This window comes from Saccopteryx bilineata, chromosome 1, assembly GCF_036850765.1.
Source record: "Saccopteryx bilineata isolate mSacBil1 chromosome 1, mSacBil1_pri_phased_curated, whole genome shotgun sequence".
Lineage (NCBI taxonomy): Eukaryota > Metazoa > Chordata > Mammalia > Chiroptera > Emballonuridae > Saccopteryx > Saccopteryx bilineata.
Window position 1 is genome coordinate 162024665 of NC_089490.1, and position 26383 is coordinate 162051047.

Genomic DNA, 26383 nt, shown 5'->3' on the forward strand with positions numbered 1-26383 from the left:
TACTGAAATCATGGTAAACACCAATAGAGGAAGTTATAGAGCAACAGAGTTTGCTAACTATGAGGAAGAACTTTCTAGGAACTGGTGATACCTAACATTACAGGAAGCTGGCTCTGAGGAATGGAAATCTTTTTCTGTGCAAGTATGGAATAGGTATCCTATTAAATTCTTGAGATGGCTTCATTGTATGAAAGTTGACGTCTAAGGTCCTTTAAAATTTTTCAGATTATTTTGTGACATTGAGACACTTGCTTAGCTTTGAAGTATAGTATTTTGTATTTTTCAGACCAGTGAGTGGAGGTTAAGCTATGTCAATAAGGAATTTGCGGTCTGCCCCTCTTACCCGCCAATTGTCATAGTGCCCAAATCCATTGATGATGAAGCTCTTCGGAAGGTAGCTACATTTCGACATGGAGGACGCTTCCCAGTACTCAGCTATTATCATAAAAAAAATGGAATGGTAAGTGTACAGTACTGCTTGCTGCTTAATCTATGGGAAGACTTGGTTTGAGGATTTATTTATTTATTTATTTTTTTGGTAACAGACAGGAAGGGAGAAAGGTGAGAAGCATCAGTTCTTCATTGTAGCACCTTAGTTGTTCATTGATTGCTTTCTCGTGTGTGCCTTGATCAGGGGGCTACAGCAGAGTGAGTGACCCCTTGCTTAAGCCAGCGACCTTGGGGTTTCGAACCTGGGTCCTCCACATCCCAGTCCAATGCTCTATCCACTGTGCCATCGCTTAGTCAGGCTGAGGATTCTTTCTTAGAAGTGTTTCCCTTTCCTGTGAACCTGTCCGTTGAAGTGATTAATTTCTCCTGCTAGGACTTCCTTCATAGGGAATCAGGCGTAGAGTGTTTTCTGTGATCAGTTATGACTTTGAATTCTTTCCATCATGCTGCTCAACCTTTAAAAAGCCCAGAGAAGTTGGTCCTCAGGACTCAGTACCAAGGGAACTAATGCTCATGTGCTATTTAAGGTAATACTTGTAGGTAGAAAAACTAATATCTATGATCAGAATAACGGTAAGATATTTTAATTGTTCTCACCAGATTTCCCTACAATAGGTAAATTGAGCAGTTTTTATTTTCAAAAGGGAGAAGAGTGACACATGTCATGAGTCATAACGTAAGTAAACACAGGAGTCAGGAATTGAATAGGCACGTGCTGTGGCTGTGTATTTGTTTCCTAAATATTTTCTAAATCTGTTTCTCTCCTCCTGTTTTCTCTCAGTCAATAAACTCTACTTCATTTTGAGACCAGAAGTCAATTAATGGATAAATTAGAGTTATGTTCCATTTTTCTTTTCCCTTGGTATTAAGTCAAACATGGATAATTAAGATAAAAAGATTAAAAATCTGCCACTTTGGCATCAGGCCACGTATTCTGCTTGCTCTATAGTATGTCTGTTTTTACTAGGGTTCATTATGTTATTTTAATAGTTGCTGTTAAATATATTGTGTGTCCATTTACGTGGTAAGTACTATCTGAGAGTTTTTGTCTTCCTTTCTTGATCATGTTCACTTTCAAGGTAGTTAAGAAAAAATATGTATATACTATGGGTGAAACTGAAATAACTGAGCCACTCACCAGGGACAAGATCAGTATAATAGTTATCAATTTCTTGAGAAGAGTTTCAAAATCAAACCTTTCAAAATATATGGTTGATAGTATATATTTGGAGACAAGTGGTTTAATTCCTGGAATACTGAAAAGGATGGAAGAGGGCCCCTGGAGGATAAATAATAACCAGCAGCTTTTAAGATATTGAAAATGATTCACAAAACAAGAATAGTGGATGAACTCCTTTTATTTTGCCACTGGTGCCTTTTTCTTTATAATCTTGCTAACCCTAAGTTTATGTACTTGAAGCAAAATGCATGGGCCATTATTATTACCACATTACAGGGCTAGGTCAGCTGTATAATTATTCACTGACAAAATGAATTGTAATACCTAATCTTAAAGAGGAACTATAATTCATTATGTGAAAGTATTTTGAGGTAGTGAGAACTCACTTGAAAGTGCAAGGCTCATTTTTGTTTTACCATGATTAACTGTCAATATAAAGACTCTGTTTTAGGATCGGCTGCATCTCCAGTGTCACCCAGTGGTGTTTGAAACACTTAATCTAGCTAATTCATTTCTGTTTTCAAAAACTTTAAAAGCAGCTACTATTAAGTTTTAAACTGTATTGTGATTCTAGGTAATTATGCGAAGTGGTCAGCCACTGACTGGCACAAATGGGAGACGGTGCAAAGAAGATGAGAAGCTGATCAATGCGACCCTGAGAGCAGGGAAGCGTGGCTACATCATCGATACCCGCTCTCTGAACGTAGCTCAGCAAGCTAGAGCCAAAGGAGGTGGCTTTGAACAAGAAGCTCATTATCCCCAGTGGAGGAGGATTCATAAGTCCATTGAGAGGTAAAAGATTCTGGAGACAGTGATGGACTCTTGTTTGAAACTAATTAGAGTGGGTGCACCCTAAGTTGTCATAAAATCTCAAGTTTTCAAATGAATCTACATACTAACTTTGAGTCCAGAAACAACTGGCTATCCTGTCGTATTTTGTAAGATATGCAGAAAATGTTCTTTGGGTGCCCACCAGTGAGTTTTAATCTCGCAGCACTGTTTCTCTAAGTCAGCTCTGAAATGTCATTAACACAGGTCTGCTCCTCTACTTTTAGTCAGTGGTCACCAAACTTAAACAGATACACTATGGATAACTATATTATCCTAAGTCAAAGACTTTAGACATCTCACTTTCCCCACTCCCACCTGTTCTCACACCGTTTCCCTCCACCTAGATCATCTCTTGTTTATGTTTGCAATTAATGGTCTATAAGTGCTTCTGGGTGGGCGGGTGGGAGTCCGAGCCCGTGATACAATGCATGGGACACGAGCTGGCTTTGGGCACCCCTGCTGAAGAACCCGTGGCTCCATGGAGGAGGAGTGCAGAGGCCAGTAGTGCTCCCTGACCTGTCACAAAATGCAGCCTCTCGCCCTCCCCCCAGTCAGATAATTCAGCTCTCTGACAGGGTTTAATCTGTTCACAGGAGGAACAGTTTACCGTGACAGGCATTTTAAGCATCTTTGCAACATGTTTAAATATTAATTTTTCAATATTTAATCCTGGTATAGCAAGGTAAATATTTTTATAGCATTTTGAGCTAGTTTTGCTCTTGGATTTACTGGAAGACTGAGTGTTTGGTTTGGTTGCTTCCTTCATTGTTTTTTTGGTTTTTTTCTTTTCCTCATGTGTGAAAGGTATCACGTTCTTCAGGAGAGCTTAATCAAACTTGTGGAAGCCTGTAATGAGCAAACACATAACATGGACCGATGGCTCAGTAAATTGGAGTCTTCCAACTGGCTGACTCACATCAAAGAGATTCTGACAACTTCCTGCCTAGTGGCTCAATGTATCGACAGGTAGAGTACATGTCAGTGTTCCAGCATGGGACATGCACTGCTAACGAGACTTTACTTTTATCCAGACATATGTTTATACATGAACATAAAACTCAGATATTATGGATCAGTTCCAGACTGCAGTGAAGTGGATATCTCAGTAAAGCAAATCACACTAATTTTTTGGTTTCCCAATGTATTTAAAAGTTAGGTTTACCTATACTGTAGTCTCTTAAGTATGTAATAGCACCTTCTAAAAAAAAATGTATAATATACCTTAGTTAAAAAAATAGTTTATTCTAAAAAAATGCTAACCATCATCTGAGCCTTCAGTGAGTCGTAATCTTGCTGGAGGAGGGTCTCACCTTCAATCTGTAAAAACACGCCATGTCTTCAAAGTGCAGTAAAGTGAAGCTCAGTAGAATAAGGCAGGCCTGTAGGTTAACGCTTGTGCCTATCCTATATCTTATGTTCAGCTCATTTTATAAATTACTGTGTAAGATAGTCAATGGCATTTAGTTATTGATGAAATGTGTGCAGTCTTTGACATTGAATTTGATAATGTTTGTTGAATGAGTTGTGAACATGGAAATACACGTCTTTGCTGACACAAGTGCCAAAGACCTGTTTTTTCCAATACAATCTTTAAATCATTAATGTACCAATTTTTCTTTCTTAAACTGTAAGAAAGAGAAGTTTTCTTACAACTTCTCAGAACGCCAAACTTGCCTTCTTACTTTTGAATAGCAATGAAAGGAAGCATGCAATTTTGTTACGCAGTGAAATGATCTTTTCTAATCTCTCCGATGTCTTATTACAGACTACTTGATGTGTGCAGTGGAATCAGGATCTCAAGTTGAGAAAACCTGATGGTAGTAATGTGAAGTATATGAAGTGATTGTAGTTTATTCACTCAGTTGAAGGCGCTAATCCTTGAGACTCGAGGCAGAAGACTTGAACAGAGGCAGAAATATTGGTATAAGTTATTGCAGAAGCTTAGCATGCCCTTTTTAAGAATGAGGTTCCCACTGAAACAGTAGGTAGGTATAAGTATTGTGCCCACGTACTTGGATTGGCACCTTTCTTTGAGAATTTAATTTGTTTTACTGATGCTTCCAAATTAGGGGACTAGATATGTAATTTTTTTGTCTTTAGTGACAAATTGATAATAAAATGGGTTGCTTAAAATCATGTGGTAAGTTAGTGACAGAACCAAGAATGGGCAGAGACTCTTGGTGTCAGGATACCCAGGCTATCACTGTTCTTAATTTTAGGTGAAGCTCATCTATCTAATAAAATATAGTAGTTAAAGACCAAGGTTATATGGCAGAGAAATGAATACAGAATGATGAGATGCTAATAGTAACAGTTTTGTTTCTTTTTAAGTTGAAAAGATTTCTCCTTAAATGTTTTCTTAAGAAACATGAATTGTAGTAAACACTTAGCACCATGTCTCATCATAATGAGATGATGCCAGTCTAGGCAGCTGAGGTGCAGAGCAGTGTTTGTTATCTTTACCTTGTTTACTCTGAGCTGGCCACCTTCACAGGAACTTCCACACTCTCAGGAGGGCTGAAGGCTTTGGTTATTTTGTAATGTTTGGTTTCTCTTTTCTGATATATATTAACTTATTACTTATATAATCTGCCCTTATAATTAATTATTAAAAATGTAAAAATCAACCTTAAATTAATTGACTTAAATTCAGAATATACTACAGATAGCTAAGTTACCTCAGAAGCCTTAAAATATTTGCTCAGACCCTTTTCAGCCTACTCATTTAATTTCATGCTAAGAATGGGGTTATTAACCATAAGTCAACATTAGGGAGTCTTATCTTCAAATTAAAAACAGATAATTCAGCAAAAGACAAAGAGCTAACTAATTACATCAGCTACAGTGTATCAGAAATTAGCAGTAACCTTAATATCCAACCATAGGATTAAGTAAATTGTAGTTGATTACTTAATAGGATATTTAATAACCAGTAATACAATATTTCTAAAGATGGCATAGAAACATGGGAAAGTGTTTATAATAAAAGTGGAAATAATAATAAATTTACCTTTTGCTATAGCTATGTAAAATATATATGTATATCGTAAGATAATTAATAGTAATAACCAAACATGAAACTTTTTTTATGAGAAAGTGGTGAGCTGCTTTTTTCCCCCCAAATTTTCTTCACTGTCATTTCAATATAAGAAGTGGAAGAAAGGGAGGGGAGATGTAGTTCGTTTAGTTTTTGGTGCTTCCTTCCACTCTCTTTAGAACAATGGGGTCCCTGATACCTCCTAAGTGTCGTGATATCATTGCCACTGACATTCTCGATGGACAATTTTATTTTTTTAATTTTCTAAAATGTTTCTTCCTGTTTTATGTTTCTCAAATATGGTTGAAGACCGTTTCCCAGATCCATTACAGTTTATGAAGGCGTCCTTACAATTAGCTAGCTGATGGTAAGAAGATAGAGTCATGGTCAGAGACACAGAAAAATAATTTTAAGTGTATGTTTCTAGGTTTGATGAGAAAAGGCTTTAATCAACTATTACAGCAGAAAAGGTAAGTACCTGCTGTGTAAGGGAGACTGCTTTTTGTAAAGGGAGAAAATTTTCAGTTAAAATGTTCTGTGAAACTTGTTATAACTTAATGGGTTTCTTGCCATGTAAAATATGGGACTCACTATAGTCTTATTTTTTTCCCACGAGAAGCTCTCCTCATTATGCCTTATTTAGCCCCTAAACCCTATGGGACAGCGGAGAATACATAAGACTGTACTTGGTAAATGTTTATTAGCAGACTTGCTTGACCATATTGGAAGTATCCCGTGTGCAGTCTGAATTTTCCCATCAGGGAAGGAGCATCCATATTGGTTCATGGAACAGAAGGGACGGATTCTACACTTCAGGTGACCTCCCTGGCCCAGATCATCTTGGAGCCGAGGAGCAGGACCATCCGTGGTTTTGAGGCCCTGATAGAAAGGGAGTGGCTGCAGGTGAGAAAGCTGTTTTGTGTTCAGAGGAGCCGCTAATAACTGATGTGATCCTGGTTGGTGGGAGTGGATATAACATGGGAGATTTTGATTATGATGTTTAAAGTATATGTTTAATTTTATGAGGGACAATGAATTTATCTTCCTCACAATAAATGTTTGTAATCTTTACTACCTGTCAATTTCTGTATGTCCCTTTGCTTATATCATCATTTGGCACTTTATTCCCTTAAACTCCTCTTAATTGTACTCTGTTACCTACAGAGGAAACACAGAGAATGTAAACATGGTCTTGTCTTCCAGAGCTTGGTCCTGTGAGAGATAAAAGACATAAACCAGGGGGAAGGGAGAGTAGGGATTTGTAATTCAGGGTGTGGGCTTTTTAGGACTTTCTGCCTTTTACTCTAGTCTGCTCCATCCTTTTTCCCCAGGGGGATCTCCTTCTCATGCTTTAAGCTAAATGCCCCTTAACTGCATTCACAGATAAAATTGGTCCATTTTCTTAGTGCCTTGTTCCTGAGCTAGACCAAAATTAAGTGACTTTTTTGAGGTCAGGGAACCTTGTCCAGTTCATCTGTTTACCCCTAAGACACAACACATGAGGTCACATAAGGCTGACCGACAACTAAAATAAAAGTCTCATATAATAGACTGAAATCCTCCAGGTTAGAGATTAATTTGTGAGTGTATATGCACTATGTAATTTAGTAAACAGTAGTGACTGAAAATAAATGTTTAGACATATCTTAGAAACGGAAGTGTCTCTGGAGAAAATAATTTCTGGCCCTTCTAGTTACAGTTTGGATTTGCTGTGTGTTAATGGCTATTACATGTACCCTGTCTACCCTGCCTGACAACTGACCTTTACCTCTGTCGATGTCAGACCATCCTAAATGTTTGGTGGAAATCTATTTACTACATTCATTATGCTACAGAGCACACTAACAAATGTGTATGATATACTTATATATTAGCATGTTGATGGAAATAAAAATTCCATTAGCCACTGGAAAATGGTCCTGCCTTTTTTACTTATACATAAGGACCCAAATATAGAGCAGGACTGTAAAGTACCTACAAGGGTGTGATTTGGGATAAGGTCGGTCCTCAGGTTCTGGGTGGGCCAGAGAGCCAAATGATTCTTAAATGTCCTTTGGGCAATAGATGGCAGACTCTTCTAGTTCTTTTTGCGAGAAAAGGGAAATGAAGGAGAGATTTATCTCTAATATGAAGTTATTCATAAAGATCTCTTCATGACAGTAATATTTTTCCCATTTATAACTAAAGACTGAACATCAGGAGTAACCTTGTAAAGTTTGTCTATTATAGCCCTATACTTATTTCCCTTTAATGGTGAGACTTATGTAGCTTACAGTAGTCTACAATGCTTTGGCTAGATAGAAGGTGATAGCTATTCTGTGTTGTGTACTTAAAAAGCTTATGTTCTTTGACTTAGCTCCAAATTATAGAGACCTAGAAAAATTTATGTTTATCATTACTGACGTTCATTCTTCCATTTGACATTCCAAGGACAGTTGTGGTTTCTTATGGTTATGGCTTCGCTGCACAGCCTTGTTAAGTATTTGGAAATTGTTTTAAACCAAGAAGTCATTCATCTAAACAGCAGTCACCCAAATTATATGATATTCCATTAATTAGAAGTTCATTGCACCTGTGTGAAATAATGTCAATAGACTGTTAATAGAATGTAGGATCTGGACCCTGGCTGGTTTGCTCAGTGGATAGAGCGTTGGTCTGGCATATGGATGTCCCAGGTTCAATTCCAGGTCAGGGCAAACAGGAGAAGCAACGATCTGCTTCTCTTCCCCTTTTTCTCCCCCTTCGCTTCCTCTTCCCTTCTTGCAGCCAGTGACTCGATTTATTAGAGTGTAGTCCCAGGTGCTGAGGATAGCTCAACTGGTCTGAGCATGTCAGCCCTCAGGTGCTAAATGTAGCTCGGTTGATTCAAGCATTGGCCCCAGACAGGGGTTGCTGGGTGGATCCTGGTCAGGGCACATATGGAGGTCTGTCTCACTATCTCCCCTCCTCTCACTTAAAAAAAAAAAAGGAATCGAGGATCTCTCTAGGACATGATTCTCACATTTTCATCTTTTCCCGTAGGCTGGGCACCCATTCCAGCAGCGCTGTGCACAGTCGGCCTATTGTAATAGTAAGCAGAAGTGGGAGTCACCTGTATTTCTTCTCTTCTTGGATTGCGTGTGGCAGATACTCCGTCAGTTCCCTTGTTCTTTTGAATTTAACGAGAATTTCCTCATCGCACTCTTTGAGCATGCTTATGCCTCACAATTTGGAACATTCCTGGGCAACAATGAAAGTGAGAGGTGGGTACACTGCCAACCTGGAGGCCATTTTATTTTAGGTTGTTGTGACCACTTCCTAAAAGAGACCAGAATTTGGTTATACATTACTGTTATTTGTAAGATGGTAGAGATTACACTTAGTAAAAATTACTTGACATGTCTTATTAGTAGACTATCACATGCGAGGTGAGAACAGACTTGTAGGCTTTGTTTTGTAAATTAAAATGAGTCTACATACTAACAAAAAAGCTTTGAATAGCCTGACCAGGTGGTGGCACAGTGGATAGAGCATCGGACTGGGATGCGGAGGACCCAGGTTCGAGACCCCGAGGTCGCCAGCTTGAGCGCAGGCTCATCTGGTTTGAGCAAAAGCTCACCAGCTTGGACCCAAGGTCGCTGACTCGAGCAAGAGGTTACTTGGTCTGCTGAAGACCCGCGGTCAAGGCACATATGAGAAAGCAATCGATGAACAACTAAGGTGTCGCAATGCGCAAGAAAAAACTAATGATTGATGCTTCTCATCTCTCCGTTTCTGTCTGTCTATCCTTCTCTCTGACTCTGTCTCTGTAAAAAAAAAAAAAAAAAAAAAAAAAGCTTTGAATAAATTGGGCAACAATTTTAAGTTATCATTTCCTTATAGAATCATAGTATTTCACATCTGCAAGAAGCCTTAACATATAATCTAACTGCACCCCCATCCAGTTTTATAGATTTAAGGAGGTAATATGCAGATAAGTTAAATGCCTTGTCCAGGGACACACAGCCAGCTGGTCACCACAGCCTTTCTCTGTTAAAGTAATGAGTGGAACTTGGCATTTAAGTAATATATTTGACTATGAGTTCTTTCTGGTATTGTACCTGTCAATGCCCCTCAGACCTACATTAATAAAAGGGGTCACCAATAGATTTTGTCTCATATTCTGATTCCCATCTGGTAGAGCCGCCCAGTAGTGCTGATGGAGAAGGATGCTGTAGCTGTGTGGGGCAGGCTCAGCCAACACGTTCAGTGGGTGGCTAGCCATGGGCTTGGGGCAGGGCTAGCGGGAGCAGTGGGGCAGTGGTTTCCTGTCCTCGCCACGCCTGGCTCCTGGGGACATAGTATGGGAATTGCTATCCTAGCAACTACATGCTAGTACCACATGGGTTCCATGATTATGTGGATTCTTTTTATTACTATATAATGATATTCACATAATTAACTTTGATGATGGTTATAAGTAATCAAGTGATTTCAGAGACAAAACCAATTGTATAGTCAAACTTCAGCTTGAACAGAATATTGTGAAAATGAATATATTATCCTTTTACTTATTTAAGGTTTACCACAAATTATTTTTCAATTATTATTAAAATTTATTTTTTACAGTTTACTTTCCATTCCTAATGGTTTATTCCATGATAAAGTGTGTTACAGAATTTCAGGATTACATATTATAAAGACTGTTCATTGAATATGAATGTAGATTAAATCTGAATTCATATCAAGATACATATTTACTTTTAATCCATTTAGCTATTTTAAATTAAAATGCAATCCCAGATACAATAAAGGACTTTGTATATGGGTTAATGTTTAATATCAAAGTTAACATGACCAGACTCTGGGTTTTTCCTTCTTTTTTTTTTTTTTTTTTTCAGAGACAGAGAGTCAGAGAGGGATAGACAGGGACAGACAGACAGGAACAGAGAGAGGTGAGAAGCATCAATCATCAGTTTTTCATTGCAACACCTTAGTTGTTCATTGATTGGTTTCTCATATGTGCCTTGACCGCAGGCCTTCAGCAGACCGAGTAACCCCTTGCTTGAGCCAGCGACCTTGGGTCCAAGCTGGTGAGCTTTGCTCAATTCAGATAAGCCTGCGCTCAAGCTGGCGACCTCAGGGTCTCGAACCTGGGTCCTCCGCATCCCAGTCCGACGCTCTATCCACTGCGCCACCGCCTGGTCAGGCAGGTTTTTCCTTCTTGCTGGTTGTTTTGTTGTTGAGAGTTATAATGTTGCATTTTCTGACATACTTTTATTTCACATTTTATTCCTCAATGAAGTCTTATATTCTGCCTTCTAACATACAGAGAAGAGAAACTGTCCTATTAGGAGTAACATTTGATAGTGGTTATAAATTAATTGCTATAAATTGTTATAAATTAATTGCTCTAATGCCAGTTTTCTTCCTTGATCAGATGTAAGTTGAAGCTACAGCAGAAAACGATGTCTCTGTGGTCTTGGGTCAATCGGCCCAGTGAACTGAGTAAATTCACCAACCCTCTCTTTGAAGCCAACAATCTTGTCATCTGGCCTTCGGTTGCTCCACAGAGTCTTCATCTCTGGGAAGGTAAGACATGCATCCTTAGCAAACTTTTTATCAATAGTCAGGGATACTTTCTCAACTGCCTGTGAGTATATGCTATTGTTGATATTTGAAGATGGTAACTTGGACCTGACTCTCAGGCCTGTGTGTAACTATTTCTTTCTTAATGCTTTTTTGAGGAACCTCCATACTATATACCATAATGGTTGTTCCTTTTTACAGTCCCACCAATGGTATGCAGGGGCTCCAATTTATTCACATCCTTGCTAAGAGTTATTTTCTTATTGGGTCCCCTCTTCCATTGGTAGTGGCCATCCTAATGGGAGTGGGGAAAGTACATTACTTTTTGTATAAGAAAGTTGTAAATAGTTTTGACAGGAATAGACTGTAAACTCAAGGAAACAGTTTGTTTCCTTTATTAAGCAGTCATTAGGATAGGTTCTTGCTACTGAAGTGTTAATAAGCTAGCCCTACTAGTTAGGGTATATAAATGTCCACAAATGCCACCCATGAATGCAGTCATGCATACATCCCAGTGTTCATGTGGAACAATAATCCGTGCTTAATTTGCAAATCTATTCTAAGGAAGGTGCTTTACCTACATTAATTTTCAGATTCCTGAAGCTTATCTCCTTAAATACCAAAGCCTGTTTTTAAAAAAACAGTCAAAATATATCTAAAATATATATATTTGCCATTCATTAAAGAAAGCCTATAAAATACCATTTAGTTTCTTTTTAATCGTTTTGAAGGTAGTAGGTGCATCTTGATTCATCTGTAGTAAACAACAGAAGGCATACACATAGGGATAGCAGCTGTTTGGTAAATTGAACTGAATTACCATAAATGTCAGTTAGTTTACCGTGTTCTGATATGTTTTGCCCTCATGGACAATTCATGTGGTGAAAGCTGTTGCCTTTATGTGTGAAAGTTGCTTTGTTTCTTTGGCCTGAGATCAAGTCTGTTTCCAGCACTTCTCTGGATGTCAGCTCTCATGTTTGTTCTGCTTGGTGTATCTGTCAATAGCTGCTTCCTTCCCCCTCAGTTTATGCTTTCTAATCTAATCTGTTGAGGTGTCCCCTAGTCAGAATCATGGGAAAATGGCCTCAGATAGTCCCGAGGTGCTCTGAGTCTGAGCCTTAGTGCTATAGGAATTTCTGGCTGCTCAGAACTTCTCTTTGCTTTCTCTCTTAATTGTTGTAGACAGTCACAGATGCAGGATAAGTGGTCTCTGAAATGAGAGATCTTAGCTCTACTTCTTGTTTCAGACTTCTGGAACAATTTACTTAAAGGCCACTCTCATGCTTAATAACTGAAATGAGAGACTAGCTTATTTAGGAGAAAAGCTACATTTGGGAGTTGGATGGCCTGAAGGATGATCTAACTAGTTTTTACCAAACCTTACTGAGAGTTTAGGGATTCAGTGATAGGAGGAAATCTTGGTGGTTATGTGAATGACTTCCTATCACTCTATTAAGAACCATTTCCATATGTGTTTAGTGTCTCCACACTTAGACCTGGAAGACATGCCGTCCATGTTAGATAAAAATCTTCTCATGTAGGTATATGAAGTGTATGAGACTACTCTTTAGCCTTCAAATGTTTTCTCTGTTGTTTATATTTATATCATAGTTATCCATTAATATTAAATAATTCCTGTTTTGATGAACAGGATTTTAAAAATAGGCTCATATAATTGAAAAAGTCAACACAGGTTAGTCTTTAAGCTATACTATTTCCCTTCCTGATAGAGTAGCATTTGGACGTGTGTCGGAAGACTCTTTAGGGTGCATGGCAGTTTAGTTTATGGAATGTATTTTAATGAATCATAAAGCCTTTGTGAATTTGCCAGCTACTGTGCAAGCCTGGAAAGTTTTGGTACCTACTTACTTGAATATCTTAAAGCCATTATTTTGGATGATACAGTTAACATAGGTCTATGTAGAGAAAATGTCTCCTTTTAGTTCATAATAAAATGATAGTTTTTATTTCGGAAAGAAGCAATTGCCTGCATAATTGAAAAGCGAGCCTCTTAGGTAACAAGGGACAAAAAGTGCTGAAGTCTAAGCTTTTAAATATTTTGTTATTTAAAAAGACTGGACTCACATTTCCAGTAAAAGTGATTGCACACATGTAGGAGGTCCTACAGGTCTGGATAAAGTTCTGTAATTGTGGAAAAAAAGATTTCTGTTGTGAAACTGAAAAGTTTATGCCATAAATTATCAGCTTGTTTTCCTGGTTAGGTTATGTTAGAGAACAGTGTTTTGAACTATTTCATAATTTTGTGTGTGTGTGGGGGGGGGGGGGGTTGAAGAATTAATGAGCATGTACATAGAAATAGTGACTTCTTAAATATTGTATTTAATTGTACTCTTTCAGCACCTGTATATTTTAGAATATAATAAAACATAGATGTAAATTGTGGGGGGAAAAAAGAAAAAATTAATATATACCAATCACAACTTTAACGTTAATCCATTGTATCTATCTTTCTCCCTTCTGTTTTCCTTTCCTGGATTCAATAGGCATTTTCCTACGTTGGAACAGATCCTCCAAGTATTTGGATGAAGCATATGAAGAAATGGTTAACATCATTGAATATAATAAGGAATTACAAGCAAAAGTAAATATCCTTAGGAGGCAGCTGGCAGAACTGGAGACTGAGGATGGGATGCAGGAGAGTCCCTGAGCAGTGTCCCCACACCCTCTGTAAGGACCTCCCGCACCTGTTCCCATCTTTTCTCCTGCTCTTCCGCTCACTTTGACACGGTAGCCTTGAAGTTAAGGCTTTAGATTTGTGAACCCTCTAGTCGAACGGATTTCTTAATACTTTATGAATGATACATACTACAATTATTCATGTTTTATGTGGCCTCTTAGGCCTCTTTACTTTGGGAGCAAGAATGAGGTGCTAGTCATTTTATTTTATTTTATTTTATTTTACATGAACCAGGTGAACTATGTAATGCCATTTGTGTTATATGCCATTTCATCATAAGCTTTTTTCTGTGTCCACTTTCCAGTGCTTCAGACCAGTCAAAGATATGATTAATCTCTTTAGGGAATATGTTAGTTTAAAAAAAGATCAGACATTTAATCACTTTGACTATCGAAATATTTTTCAAAACTGAAATGGTGGATAAACCAAGAATTTTATGTTTAACATGTCATTTCCAATCCCTTGCCATTCTCTTTAAAATAGTTTTGGGCTAATAAAGCTGAATTCCATCTCATTTTGGTTTGTCAAAAAAGGAAATTTGAATATTCAAGGTAAATTATTTTTACAAGGGCCACAGGTATAGTCCTCTTGATATTTACATTCAGAAGTAAACTTAACAGTAGACAGTAAAAGTGTGTGCAATATAGAAATAAAGTAGGAATATGTTACTGATATGGTATTGTTACTGTTGAATTGGTTTTTCAGGTTTTTGACCGTTTATACATATATGTACCAGAAGCTTGATGTTACATTAAACCATCATTTATAATAGATAATAATTTGTTATAATTAAGCTACAAATAATGGTTTCCTTAAACCAGAGATGCGCTGCCCTTGTCTGAGTTCCTTTTGCACTGGTTTATGTATGTATGTGTATGTTTTATTTTTTAAGAGTTCTAAGAGTTTACTATATAATACTGTGGTTACAACTTTCATGGTGGTTTGAACCTTTTGAAAATTTATCTTGCCTCTGCTGATTTGCCCATGATATATTAGGCAAATATCATTTAAGTGGAGGTGAAAGTTCATGAACATGATTCCGCTTGTTTGAAACTTCATATCTGAACCGTTTCAGTGTTATCAAGACAGTGCTGTGTCCTGCTAGTCTATGCCTGCAACTCTGAAAGTTGGCAGTTCAGGGTTTTCCATGTCTGTTTCTGTTTTGTAGAATTGTTCATTTTAACAAATACTATCAATTCTAATTATCCTTTAAAAGGATAGTTGAAAAGTAGTCATTAATATCATTCTACCCCATCTGTATATAACCATTTCAGTGTAAAACATACCAAAACTGAACCCAGCTTTAGAATTATGTATGTATTGAGCTAAAAATGTAATTAAAAAGAAAACAAAAACTGACTCTATCAAAATCTCTGGCCACATTCAGAAGCCTTAGAAAGTGACAAATTCTGTCTGTCTCCAATTGCCCAAGCTTTACCTTTTTTCTGTTTCCCCAGACTTGTAGGAGAATGCTGGCCAACAATTCATAGTCAGATCTCTCTTGGCAAATTTGCCTGCCTTCTCCTATAAGCTCAGTTTTATTCTCAACTTATTTTCTTGGCTATAGTTATTCGTCTTGAGGCATTAAAGCCCTCACCAAAAGGCTAAGGCAAGGAGCAAAGGAGAGATGCACTATCTTGCTATATATATTTCTGTGTTGTGTGAAATGTTTATATTTTTTTAAAAGAAGAAACACCCTAGCTTTTTTATGGCCCCTCAAAATTGCTTGCTGCTTTGTTCGGGCAGCTGACTTTTTTGTTTTCTCCTAATTTTGTCTCAAGACTAGATGTGAAACAGGAGCCCTTTTTGTCTCTGTTAATAGACCCATAAGGAAAACCATCTAGAGACTTTTATTTTCCAATAATTCTTTAAAAGTGACCCCCACTAGTGATATTGACTGGCCATAGGGCTTCTATGGGTTTAAACTTTGGAGGGAGTTTTCATTAGGTTTGGTCATGGAGCAATTACATGCCATCAATTTATACCCGTCTTCCTGCTGTACGTTTAAGTGTAAGCCAGAGTACAACAGTATATAGGGTTTCAATTGCTTTTTATTTTCTTTTATTGAGACAGCAATCTTAAGCTTTTAGATGTTTGCATTTTAGTATTGATTTATAATCAGAGATTATCCAAACCTCAGTTCTGATTATAGATTGTAAAAACAAACTTTAGGGCCCTGGCCAGGTACTCAGTTGTGGATTCGATCCTGGTCAAGGCACATACAAGAATCAACCAATGACGGCATGAATAGGAATGACAAGTCGATGTTTTCTCTCCGTCTCCCTTCCTCTTTCTCTCAAAATCAATGAATTAAAAAAAAAAGAATTGAAAAACAAACTTTGGTATCAATGCACTTTCAAAGGGGTCATCTACAAATGTAAATATTAAGATTTCCCCAAACTCAAGAACTCTGTCAAAAATAAGTGCATTATCAATATAACTTGAACAGGGTTTTTAGTAATACTGTTAAGTTACCCCTCCACTGGATGAGAAGAATACATACAATGAATATCCTCATGAGAAGATACTCACTAAACATTAAGTTTGGATAATTGTCTTGATAAATGTGGCTTTAAAATCTGTAATGAAGAGAATGGTGGCAGAATTAGTGAGCAAGCAGATTGCCCCACAGGAGTCAATAGTAATCAAGTGAGAGATATTCAAGTTCTTATATATCAGGCCTCTTCCATATTCATTTATAATGAAGGCTGCTGGTTTACATTATGAGCACGTAAAAAGTATGCCCCACAAAGTATATCTAAAAAATACAAAGGAATACTATAATCTATCAGCAATAAAAAAATCTTTAGATGTAAATTAGTGATTTTTTTGAATCAGAAGAACATGGTTGAAAATATAAAAGTGCAGAAACTTTAGGTGGTGATACTTTTTGGTAATTAACTGTTCAAAATTTCTCATTTTGATTTTATTTAATGAGAAGAAAACAAGCAGAAATTATAAAATTTAACAGGTTTAAACAATCTATAAGTGTGTTGTATTTCTAAGAAAAATTAGGCTTTTGAAGCAAGATTTTAAAGTGATTTTTGAGAAAACTTTGGAAGACAGTAGACAGTCATTTTAGATTCAATATGGGGAATTTAAAAACTTTTTCTTTGAACTCTGAAACCTGATTTACAGACGTGATGTGTCACTGTTTTTCATTTTAAAGGATGAAATTTAATGAGATTTTAGTCTTTGAGTCAGTATTTATGTTAAATCAATATCATAGGAAAGATTTGACTAGTAGTTGTCTCTCCAGGTGAAAAATAGGGACATTTTGCTGCATTTTTAAAAATCTGCTTAAAGATGTAACTCTTGTAGTTAATCTACTTTCAGGATTAGCTATTTTAATTGTCAGTTTTAACTGGGTTATCTGGATCACTTATTCTAAGGCCTTAACCTGGGGCAAAAGTTTTGGTATTTATTCATATCCAGATTTAATGAATGAAATACATATGAGGGTATTATGAGCACTCTTTATCAGAAAGGTATTTATTGGACCAAAAATGAGCAATTTTAAGAATAGATGATCCCCTGTTCTGGCAGCTTTGAAATTTACTGGAGAATTAAGTCATTCAGTACATCTGATGCAGGTTTACATAATACCTCAAGACAACAGAGATTAGTTATTTCTTATTCAACATGTCAGGTATTCACTCCCTCCCTCCCAGAACTGATATCCTAAATTATTACCAGATAGTATTTTTATGTAATTCACCATCTTACAAAAAGCATTAAAAGACTGATTTCACCATTATTATTTATTCTGATGATATGGAATGCTCATTTTCTTACAATATTCGTTTTCTAATTTTTGTTTTACTGAATAAAATTGCTTTCACCTTCACTCAGTCATTATAATCCCTGGTCCACAGCATCTTCCTTTAAACCAACAGCCCAGAAGAGACCTTCTGAAACCCTACGACTAGATTTTAGAAAATCTGGACTTACCCAAATTCCCTCTAAGAAACCCAGTATCCTCTTTTTGAACGACACTGAGGAACTCTGGTTTGTGCTTGACTTAGTGAATGATAGTGGGGCTCACTGTAGACACTGCTTTGTCCTGAAAATGATTCCTGATGAGAACTTACTGATGTTAGAGCCCTTCTGTTGAACCATCTGTGAGTATACAGATGAACTGTTTGTGATTTGTAAAGAAAACAAGTTGTGCACCACTGCCTGTGTCTGTCCACCCGAGACATTTGTTTCACTTTTAAAATGCACATAGCTTTGGAGAGGTGTATCATTCTACACAAACCCTGAGTTCTGTTGTCTAGAATCCTTATAGCTCTATCACCATCTACACTAAAAATGTTGTATTTGCACCCCTTAGTTATTAAAAAAGAGAATAGTATTTCTTCAATAGCGGGTATTTGAATTGTACCTTGATATATTTGACTGTGACTCTTGGAATTAAGTGCACTATTCATGTCCTTACACAATAAAATTGCACTGTATGGCAAATGTGTCTATAATGTATGCTTTGTTAAAATCTCAGAGTGCTTAATGTATAGGTTTCTATATTGTGAACCTGTCTATGTATAGTCTTCTGGAAAAATACCAAACTTTCATCAGTCTGTGTAACATTTTAATATCAGTTATAATGTTTCCTAAGTGGTAAGTTCACTTCTGTCCTACAACTAGTATCATTCATTTTGAGTTGGCTGCTTTATCAAGCTTGGTTTACTGAATCAAGAAAACAGTCTTGTCGAACATGGTACTGTTATCATAGTGTGTAAGATTTGTGTGTAGTGTTCTCTCTCTGTGTCAGGGGACTGTTGCACAAATGCTAGTGTTTAAATTTCTACAGACAATAGAAATAAAATTTGAATATATTCAAATACTGGTAAATTAAATCTGTAGGCTGGCTTTAATTTTTTTCAAATATTGGTGAAGATTTGGGCAGCTTTCAATTAAAACATATATACATGTATATATATATATACATGTAATATATAATAAGTATAAATATATATACATTTTGACCTTATGTTTTGAAACAATTCAGATCCATGAAAAAAGTTGCAAAGTAGTACAACTGTCTCCCATATACTGTTCACATAGATTGAGTAGCTGTTAACATTTTTTCACCTTTGAGTTATGCTCTTGAGTGTGTGCATGTGTGTTTGTATGTGTGAGATTTTGTTGAAATATTTGAGGGTAAGTTACAGACTTCATGACCTTTCTGCCTACGTATTTAACAGGTTTAGAAGTAGGTATTATATTTATATACTGTTTACTTGGTATGTACTGACATCAATAAATGAGAGAAATGGGAGACCTACTCAGAGTGGACTGCCAAAAATGAAATGCAGAATGACAAAATTAGAAAGTCACTATTTGGCAATCATCAAAGTAATAATTGACATAGGCAGTCACCCTCAGTAGATGTTAAAACTAGTAGGATAAAGTTTGTGAGGAAAAGCATATAGTCTCAAAGTATTTTTCCATAAAATATGTATTAATTACAAAGGAGAAAAGAGTGACTTGAGAGTGAAGGAGCCTGGTAGATACTACCTTATCCAAGCACAATTCACACCACTCGTAATGGGACATATCAACATTATGTGCCTTCTGATATGATTCACTGGCAAAACAGCATCACTTTGGTAGCATTTTTAGAAAAAAAAAAAAGCATAATCTGAATCTAATTATGAAATATCAGGCACTTAAATTGAGGGACATTCTACAAAATAACTGGCCTGTATTCTTTAAAGAAATTATGATACTTATAGAAGAAAAAGTAGGACTGAAAACCTTTTTATAAGTTTGAAATTACTTCATTATTTAAAAGCACAAAGTGAACAGAAAACAGATGACACCATACAAAGCTATAAAATTAACATGAGAAAATATTTCAGCTGATAAAATATTTCCCCAATAAATGAAGCATTAAACAGAAGCAAACTAACACTCTAAAAGGAATATTGACCTTTCAACAAAACTTCCAGACATAATATGAAAAACACCTTCAATGAGAAATTACAAAACTCCAGAACAGAAATAGGCCCAAAACAAAATAAAGTAGAAAACAAGTTGAATTAACTCAAGAAAGAATTTGAGTAACAAAGACAAAGTCATCTTAAGGATGAAGTTGTAAGGTACTCAAGGGAAACTAGATTCAACTGAAAATTTAAAAACATGAAAGATAAGAGTGAAAATAATAAGCACAAAGGTCAGAGAGGAAATGGTCAATGTAGGGACACACAGGGAAGAGCCAATGTATGAATAATTGGAGTCCCTAAAGAAGAAACACAGAAATAATGGAATAGAACTAACAGTTAAACATACAATCCTAGAAAAGTTTCCAGAAATAAAAGGCCTGAGTGGAATTAGATACAGATTAGTCAGTTCCACGATATATCCTGAACTTTCGATGTGAAGAGGAATTAAATCCCCAGGGCCTCTAGGCAAAAAGAGTCACTTTTAAGAGATGTTGCTATTATTGTAGAATTCTCAGCAACAACATAACTAAGACAAGGAGAATGGCATTTTTGAAAATACAAAGAAAAGAGTGAGCTAATGATTTTGTATTCAGTCAACCTGTACTTTAAGAATCAGGTTGTTGAAAAAGTTTTTAAGCTTACATGAACTCAGGGAATGTTGAAGTCAAGAGTGCTTCCTGAGAAATCTGTGAAAGGGTGAGTTTCATCTGATTAGGAGATGACTGGACAAACTATAGTTTAGGGCTCTAAAATACATTGTAACTAGATCCAACACTAAGACAAAGGTAGAGACAACAGTGGAAGAAAATTATATAGAAATTATATATTTTGACAAAGTAGAAAATGCAATTTTTTAAAATAAAAGAATAAGGTTACTATCATTTAAGTAATAGAAGTCAAGGATATTTAAACATAACAAATCAAATTGTTGAATAGTAAATGAGGACAAAGGAGCCTATGGTGACCTTCAAAAACAGTATTATAAAGTTATCTCTAGAAAAAATTCAAATTATTTTATATCCAAGGAAATAAAAACTCTAAAGGAACATCATAAAGAAATACAGTAGCCTGCCAGGTGGTAGTGCAGTGGATAGAGAGCATCGAACAGGGACATGTAGGACCCAGGTTCAAACTGAGGTCATGGGCTTGAGCGCAGCCTCATCTGGCTTGAGCACAGGGTTGCTGGCTTGAGAATGGGATCATAAACATGACCCCATGGTTGCTGGCTTGAGCCCAAAGGTTGCTGGCTTGAGCCCAAGGTCACTGGCTTGAGCAAGGGCTCACTCACTCTGCTGTAGTCCCCTGGTCAAGGCACACATGAGAAAACAATCACTGAACAACTAAGGAGCTGCAACGAAGAATTGATGCTTCTCATCTTTCTCCCTTCCTGTCTGTCTGTCCCTATCTGTCCCTCTCTCTGACTCTGTCAAAAAAGAAAAGAAAAGAAATATAGTAACTATAATATACATGGTAAATATTAACAAAAAAATGTGATAATTGAAACCAAACATGAATGGGCTTGATTCATCTATTTAAAGGAAAGATCTTCAAATTGGCTTATAAAGCAGAACCCAACTCTATGCTGTATACAACAAACAAAGTGACTCAAGAAAGTTAAAAAAAAAAAAAAAAAGTTGTACCAGTACCGGTCAGAGTTCAATACAATACAAACCTACAGTAATTAAAACAGTGTGGTTGCCTGACCTGTGGTGGAGCAGTGGATAAAGCGTCGACCTGGAAATGCTGAGGTTGCCGGTTCGAAACCCTGGGCTTGCCTGGTCAAGGCACATATGGGAGTTGATGCTTCCAGCTCCTCCCCCCTTCTCTCTCTCTGTCTCTCCTCTCTCTCTCTCTGTCTCTCCCTCTCTTCTCTAAAATGAATAAATAAAAAAAAATTTAAAAAAAAAACAGTGTGGTACTTGCCTTAACACAGACATAATGACCAATGCAACAGAAATAAACCCCCATGTATGTGGTCAAATGACTTTCAAGAAGGATGCCAACATCACATAATGGAGAAAGGACAGTCTCTTCGAAAAATGGTGATGAGAAATTAGATTATCCACATGCAAAATAATGGAGTTGGACCATTGCCTTATACCATATACAAAAATTAACTCAGGATAGCTTAAAGATGTAAACGTTAAGACCTAAAACAATAAAATTCCTAGATGAAAATCAACCAAATCTTCATGATGTTGGATTTGGCAAGGAGTTCCTGAAAATCACACCAAAAACACAAGAAACAAAAGTGAAAATAGATAAATGAGACAACAGTAAACTGAAAAACTTCTGTACATCAAAGGAAACAACTGTAAAATGGCAATGTACACCATGGGAGAAAATATTGCAAATCATATATCTAATAAGGAGTTAATATCCAAAATCTATAAAAAGCTCCTACAACACAACAACAACAACAAAATAACCAAATTTTAAAAATGGACAAAGGACTTGAATAGGCATTTCTCCAAAGAAGATGGACAAATGGCTAACAAGCCTATTAAAAGATATTCAGCATCGGGAGGGGAGGGGCACAAAGAAAACTAGATAGAAGGTGACGGATGACAATCTGACTTTGGGAGATGGGTATGCAACATAATTGAATGACAAGATAACCTGGACATGTTTTCTTTGAATATATGTACCCTGATTTATTGTTGTCACCCCATTAAAATTAATAAAAATATTTATATATATATATATATATATAAAAAAAGATATTCAGCATCACAAATCATTAGAGAAAAACAACTGAAAGATACACTGAGATATGATCTCTCACCCATTAGCATAGCCACTCTCAAAAAAAAAGTGTCAAGTATGTGGAGAAACTGGAACCCTTGGTACTGTTGGTAGAAATATAAAATGGTACAGCTACTATGGAAAACAGTATGGCAGTTCCTCAACAAATTAAAAATAGATTTACCATGTGACCCAGCAATCCTATTTTTGGGTATATTATACAAAAGAATCAAGCAAGCCCTGGCCGGTTGGCTCAGCGGTAGAGCGTCGGCCTACCGTGCGGAGGACCCGGGTTCGATTCCCGGCCAGGGCACACAGGAGAAGCGCCTATTTGCTTCTCCACCCCTCCGCCGTGCTTTCCCTCTCTGTCTCTCTCTTCCCCTTCCGCAAACAAGGCTCCATTGGAGCAAAGATGGCCCGGGCGCTGGGGATGGCTCTGTGGCCTCTGCCCCAGGCGCTAGAGTGGCTCTGGTCGCAACATGGCGACGCCCAGGGTGGGCAGAGCATCGCCCCTGGTGGGCGTGCGGGGTGGATCCCAGTCGGGCGCATGCGGGAGTCTGACTGTCTCTCCCTGTTTCCAGCTTCAGAAAAATGAAAAAAAAAAAAAAAAAAAAAAGAATCAAGCAAGATTTTGAAGAGATATCAGTACACCTATGTTCATTGTAGTAATACAATAGTTAACCAGCCCAACATCTATTGATGAATGAATGCATAAACAAAATGTGGTGTACAATGGAATATTATTTGGTCCTAAAAAGGAAGGAATTCCTGACACATGCTATGACATAGATGAACCTTGAAGAAATTATGCTAAGTGAAATAAGCCAGTCACAAAAGACAATATTGTAGGATTTCCTTCATGCAAGGTATCTAAAGCAGTCAGTTGAAGAAACATAAGGTAAAATGGTGGTTTTTAGAAGCTTGAGGGGGGAAATAGTTGTAAAATGGGTATAGAGTTTCAGTTTTACAGGATGGAAAATTTCAGTATTGTTAAACGTATTCGCAACAATGTGAACATACTTAACAATACTCAACTGTACACTTCAAAATAAGGTACATTTTGTTATATTTTTATCACTACTAAAAGTTTATAATAAAACAATGTACAATTAATACATCTTTTCAGTTAAAAAATTTTTAAACTGCAACAGTCAGGAAAAAATAAGCCACTTAAATAGCATAAAGGGTGACATCAGCAAGTTGACGGAGTAAGCAGATCCAACCTCACCCTGCACACAAACATCGAAAAACAGACCTCAGAACCAAGTTTGTCAGACTCTGGAAAACAGTCAAAGGTTTACAGCAGCCAAGAAAATACTGAATAAATTGAAAAAAACTTTTGTGTCATTTTTACCTGAATTGTCCTATGACCTCCCTCTCCAGCACAGTGCCAGTCTTCAAACAGTGTCAGCCTGTGTTACCATTGTGGGGCCCTGGTGTCTGGTTCTGAAGAGAACAGAATATACGGTAAAAAAAAAAAAGTATTACTTAATGTCTGTTGTAACCTGTCTAAAGGCTACCTCTGTTTTTCCTAACTCAGAACTCAAGCTGGAAAGACAGTGGGTTTTGGTCAAAAACACTGTGAGGGGAACTAACAAACTACAAATACCTGGGGCAAAAGACTCTAGTCAAGCTGCCTGAAAGCCTGGGAGAAAAAGCTGGGAGAGATTCTTTGGGAAATTAAGATGTTAAAAAAAACCCAGGCCCTGGCCGGTTGGCTCAGCGGTAGAGCGTCGGCCTAGCGTGCGGAGGACCCGGGTTCGATTCCCGGCCAGGGCACATAGGAGAAGCGCCCGTTTGCTTCTCCACCCCTCCGCCGCGCTTTCCTCTCTGTCTCTCTCTTCCCCTCCCGCAGCCAAGGCTCCATTGGAGCAAAGATGGCCCGGGCGCTGGGCATGGCTCTGTGGCCTCTGCCTCAGGCGCTAGAGTGGCTCTGGTCGCAATATGGCGACGCCCAGGATGGGCAGAGCATCGCCCCCTGGGGGGCAGAGCACCGCCCCTGGTGGGCGTGCCGGGTGGATCCCGGTCGGGCGCATGCGGGAGTCTGTCTGACTGTCTCTCCCTGTTTCCAGCTTCAGAAAAATGAAAAAACAAACAAACAAAAAAAAAACAAAAAAAACCCCTTATGTGTATGAAGTAGTTTAGAAAGCCACATAAATGCCTAGGTTAAGAGACATTTTTAAACAAGTGCTGAGAAGACCCAAATTTCCACTTTGCAGTGATCCCAAGATTTAATGCAAGCCTGGTGTTGAAGGGGGACACCAACACAGAACTTACCTGCAAAAACTGGGAGGAAAAGGTTGGCTTACTTGCTTTTAGTTACTTTTGTAAGCTCATGGCATTCAAAAAAAATATCTGACAAAACATTAGAAGAACATAAGCTGAAGGAATAAAGGCCCCAGTGACCACACATGACAAAGAACACACTCTATGCAAAATAATAGTTTAAAAAAGTAACTAAACAAATGGCACATTACAGCCTCAATAATAATAAAACAAACAAAAAGGCCCCAGCAAACCCTGGGGAAAGGCAAGAATCTAATTTTCAGTGTTAATCACATTTATAATATTCAAATGTTCAGTTCCCAATAACAAAAATTACAAGGCATGCAAAAAACAAAACGAAACAAAACAAAACAAAAAAACCCCAGGAAAGTATGGCCCATTCAAAGGAACAAAATAAACTAAAAGAATCTATCCCTGCCTGACCAGTAGTGGTGCAGCAAATTGAGCATTGGCTTGGGCACTAAGGACCCCAGTTCAAAACCCCCATGTCACCAGCTGGAACGTGGGCTCATTGACTTGAGCATAAACTTGCCAACTTGAGAGTGGGTCACTGTCTTGAGCATGGGACCACTGACATGATCCCAAAGTCACTGTTTGAGCCCAAAGGTCATTGAATAGAAGCCCAAGGTCACTGGCTCAGCTTAAGTTCCCTGATCAAGGCATGTATGAGAAGCAATCAATAAACAACTAAAGTGAAGCAATTATGAGTTGATGCTTCCCATCTCTCTCCTCCCCTTCTCTCTCTCCCTTCCTCTTTTTCTAAAAAAAAAAAGAAAGAAAAGAAACTACTCCAGAGGCATTTCAAACATTGGCTTACTAGAAAAAGACTTAAAATATATCTTAAATAGGCTTAAAGAGTTAAAGGACAAAATGGACAAAGAATTAAAGAAAATCAGGAAAATGTATAAACAAAATGCAAGTATCAGAAACTCTGGAGCTGAAAATTGCAACAATTGGCATGAAAAAGATACTACAAGAGTTCAACAAATTATTTGATCAGGCAGAAGAAAGAATCAGCATACCGAAGACAGGAAAACTGAAATTATCCAGTATAGAAACAAGAAGAAAAGAATAAAGAAAAATAAATAGGCCTAAGAGACCATTAAGTGGACGAACATATGGATTAAGGTAGTCAAAATATATTAATAGAAAAGAAAGAAAAAATAAAAAAGATCATTTAAAGAATCAAGGGCTGAAACTTTTAAATTTGAAGAAAGACATAATTTTACAAATCCAAGAAACTTAATGAACTCCAAGTAGTATAAACTCAAAGCAATCCACAATAAAACACATTATAATCAAACTATTGGAAGTCCCCAGAGGGAAAGAAAATAAGATGCCATTGGCTGGGTAGATCAATCTATGATGTCACTTAAGTTAAAACCCAGTTCTTTGGGGCATTGAGACAATTGTCCTTATCTTAAAAAGTCTTTGTGAGGCCCTGGCGGGTTGGCTTAGTGGTACAGCATCCGCCCGGAAGTCGCAGTTTCAATTCCAGGTCAGGGCACACAGGAGAAGCGCCCATCTGTTTCTCCACCCTTCCCCCTCTCCTTCCTCTCTGTCTCTCTCTTCCACTCCCCTGTCAGCCAAGGCTCCATTGTTGCAAAGTTGTCCTGGGCACTGGGGACAGCTCTATGGCCTCTGCCTCAGGCGCTAGAATGGCT

General features: G+C 37.4%; 1 protein-coding gene and 1 non-coding gene across 2 annotated transcripts in view; both read left to right on the forward strand.

The window, feature by feature from the left end:
• MTMR9 (myotubularin related protein 9) overlaps window positions 1–18599 on the forward strand; it is a 39777-nt gene extending 21178 nt beyond the window's left edge. Inside the window, exons 4-10 of the mRNA XM_066278861.1 lie at window positions 287–460; window positions 2205–2422; window positions 3266–3427; window positions 6260–6401; window positions 8520–8740; window positions 10897–11048; window positions 13550–18599. Coding sequence (XP_066134958.1) covers window positions 287–460; window positions 2205–2422; window positions 3266–3427; window positions 6260–6401; window positions 8520–8740; window positions 10897–11048; window positions 13550–13713 — 1233 coding nt within the window. The 3' untranslated portion in view covers window positions 13714–18599. The remainder of the gene's footprint in view (window positions 1–286; window positions 461–2204; window positions 2423–3265; window positions 3428–6259; window positions 6402–8519; window positions 8741–10896; window positions 11049–13549) is intronic.
• Window positions 18600–22670: 4071 nt separating this feature from the next.
• TRNAG-ACC (transfer RNA glycine (anticodon ACC)) lies at window positions 22671–22746 on the forward strand. Its single transcript has one exon. It is a non-coding gene; the product is annotated as a tRNA-Gly (tRNA).
• The last annotated feature ends 3637 nt before the right edge of the window (window positions 22747–26383 follow it).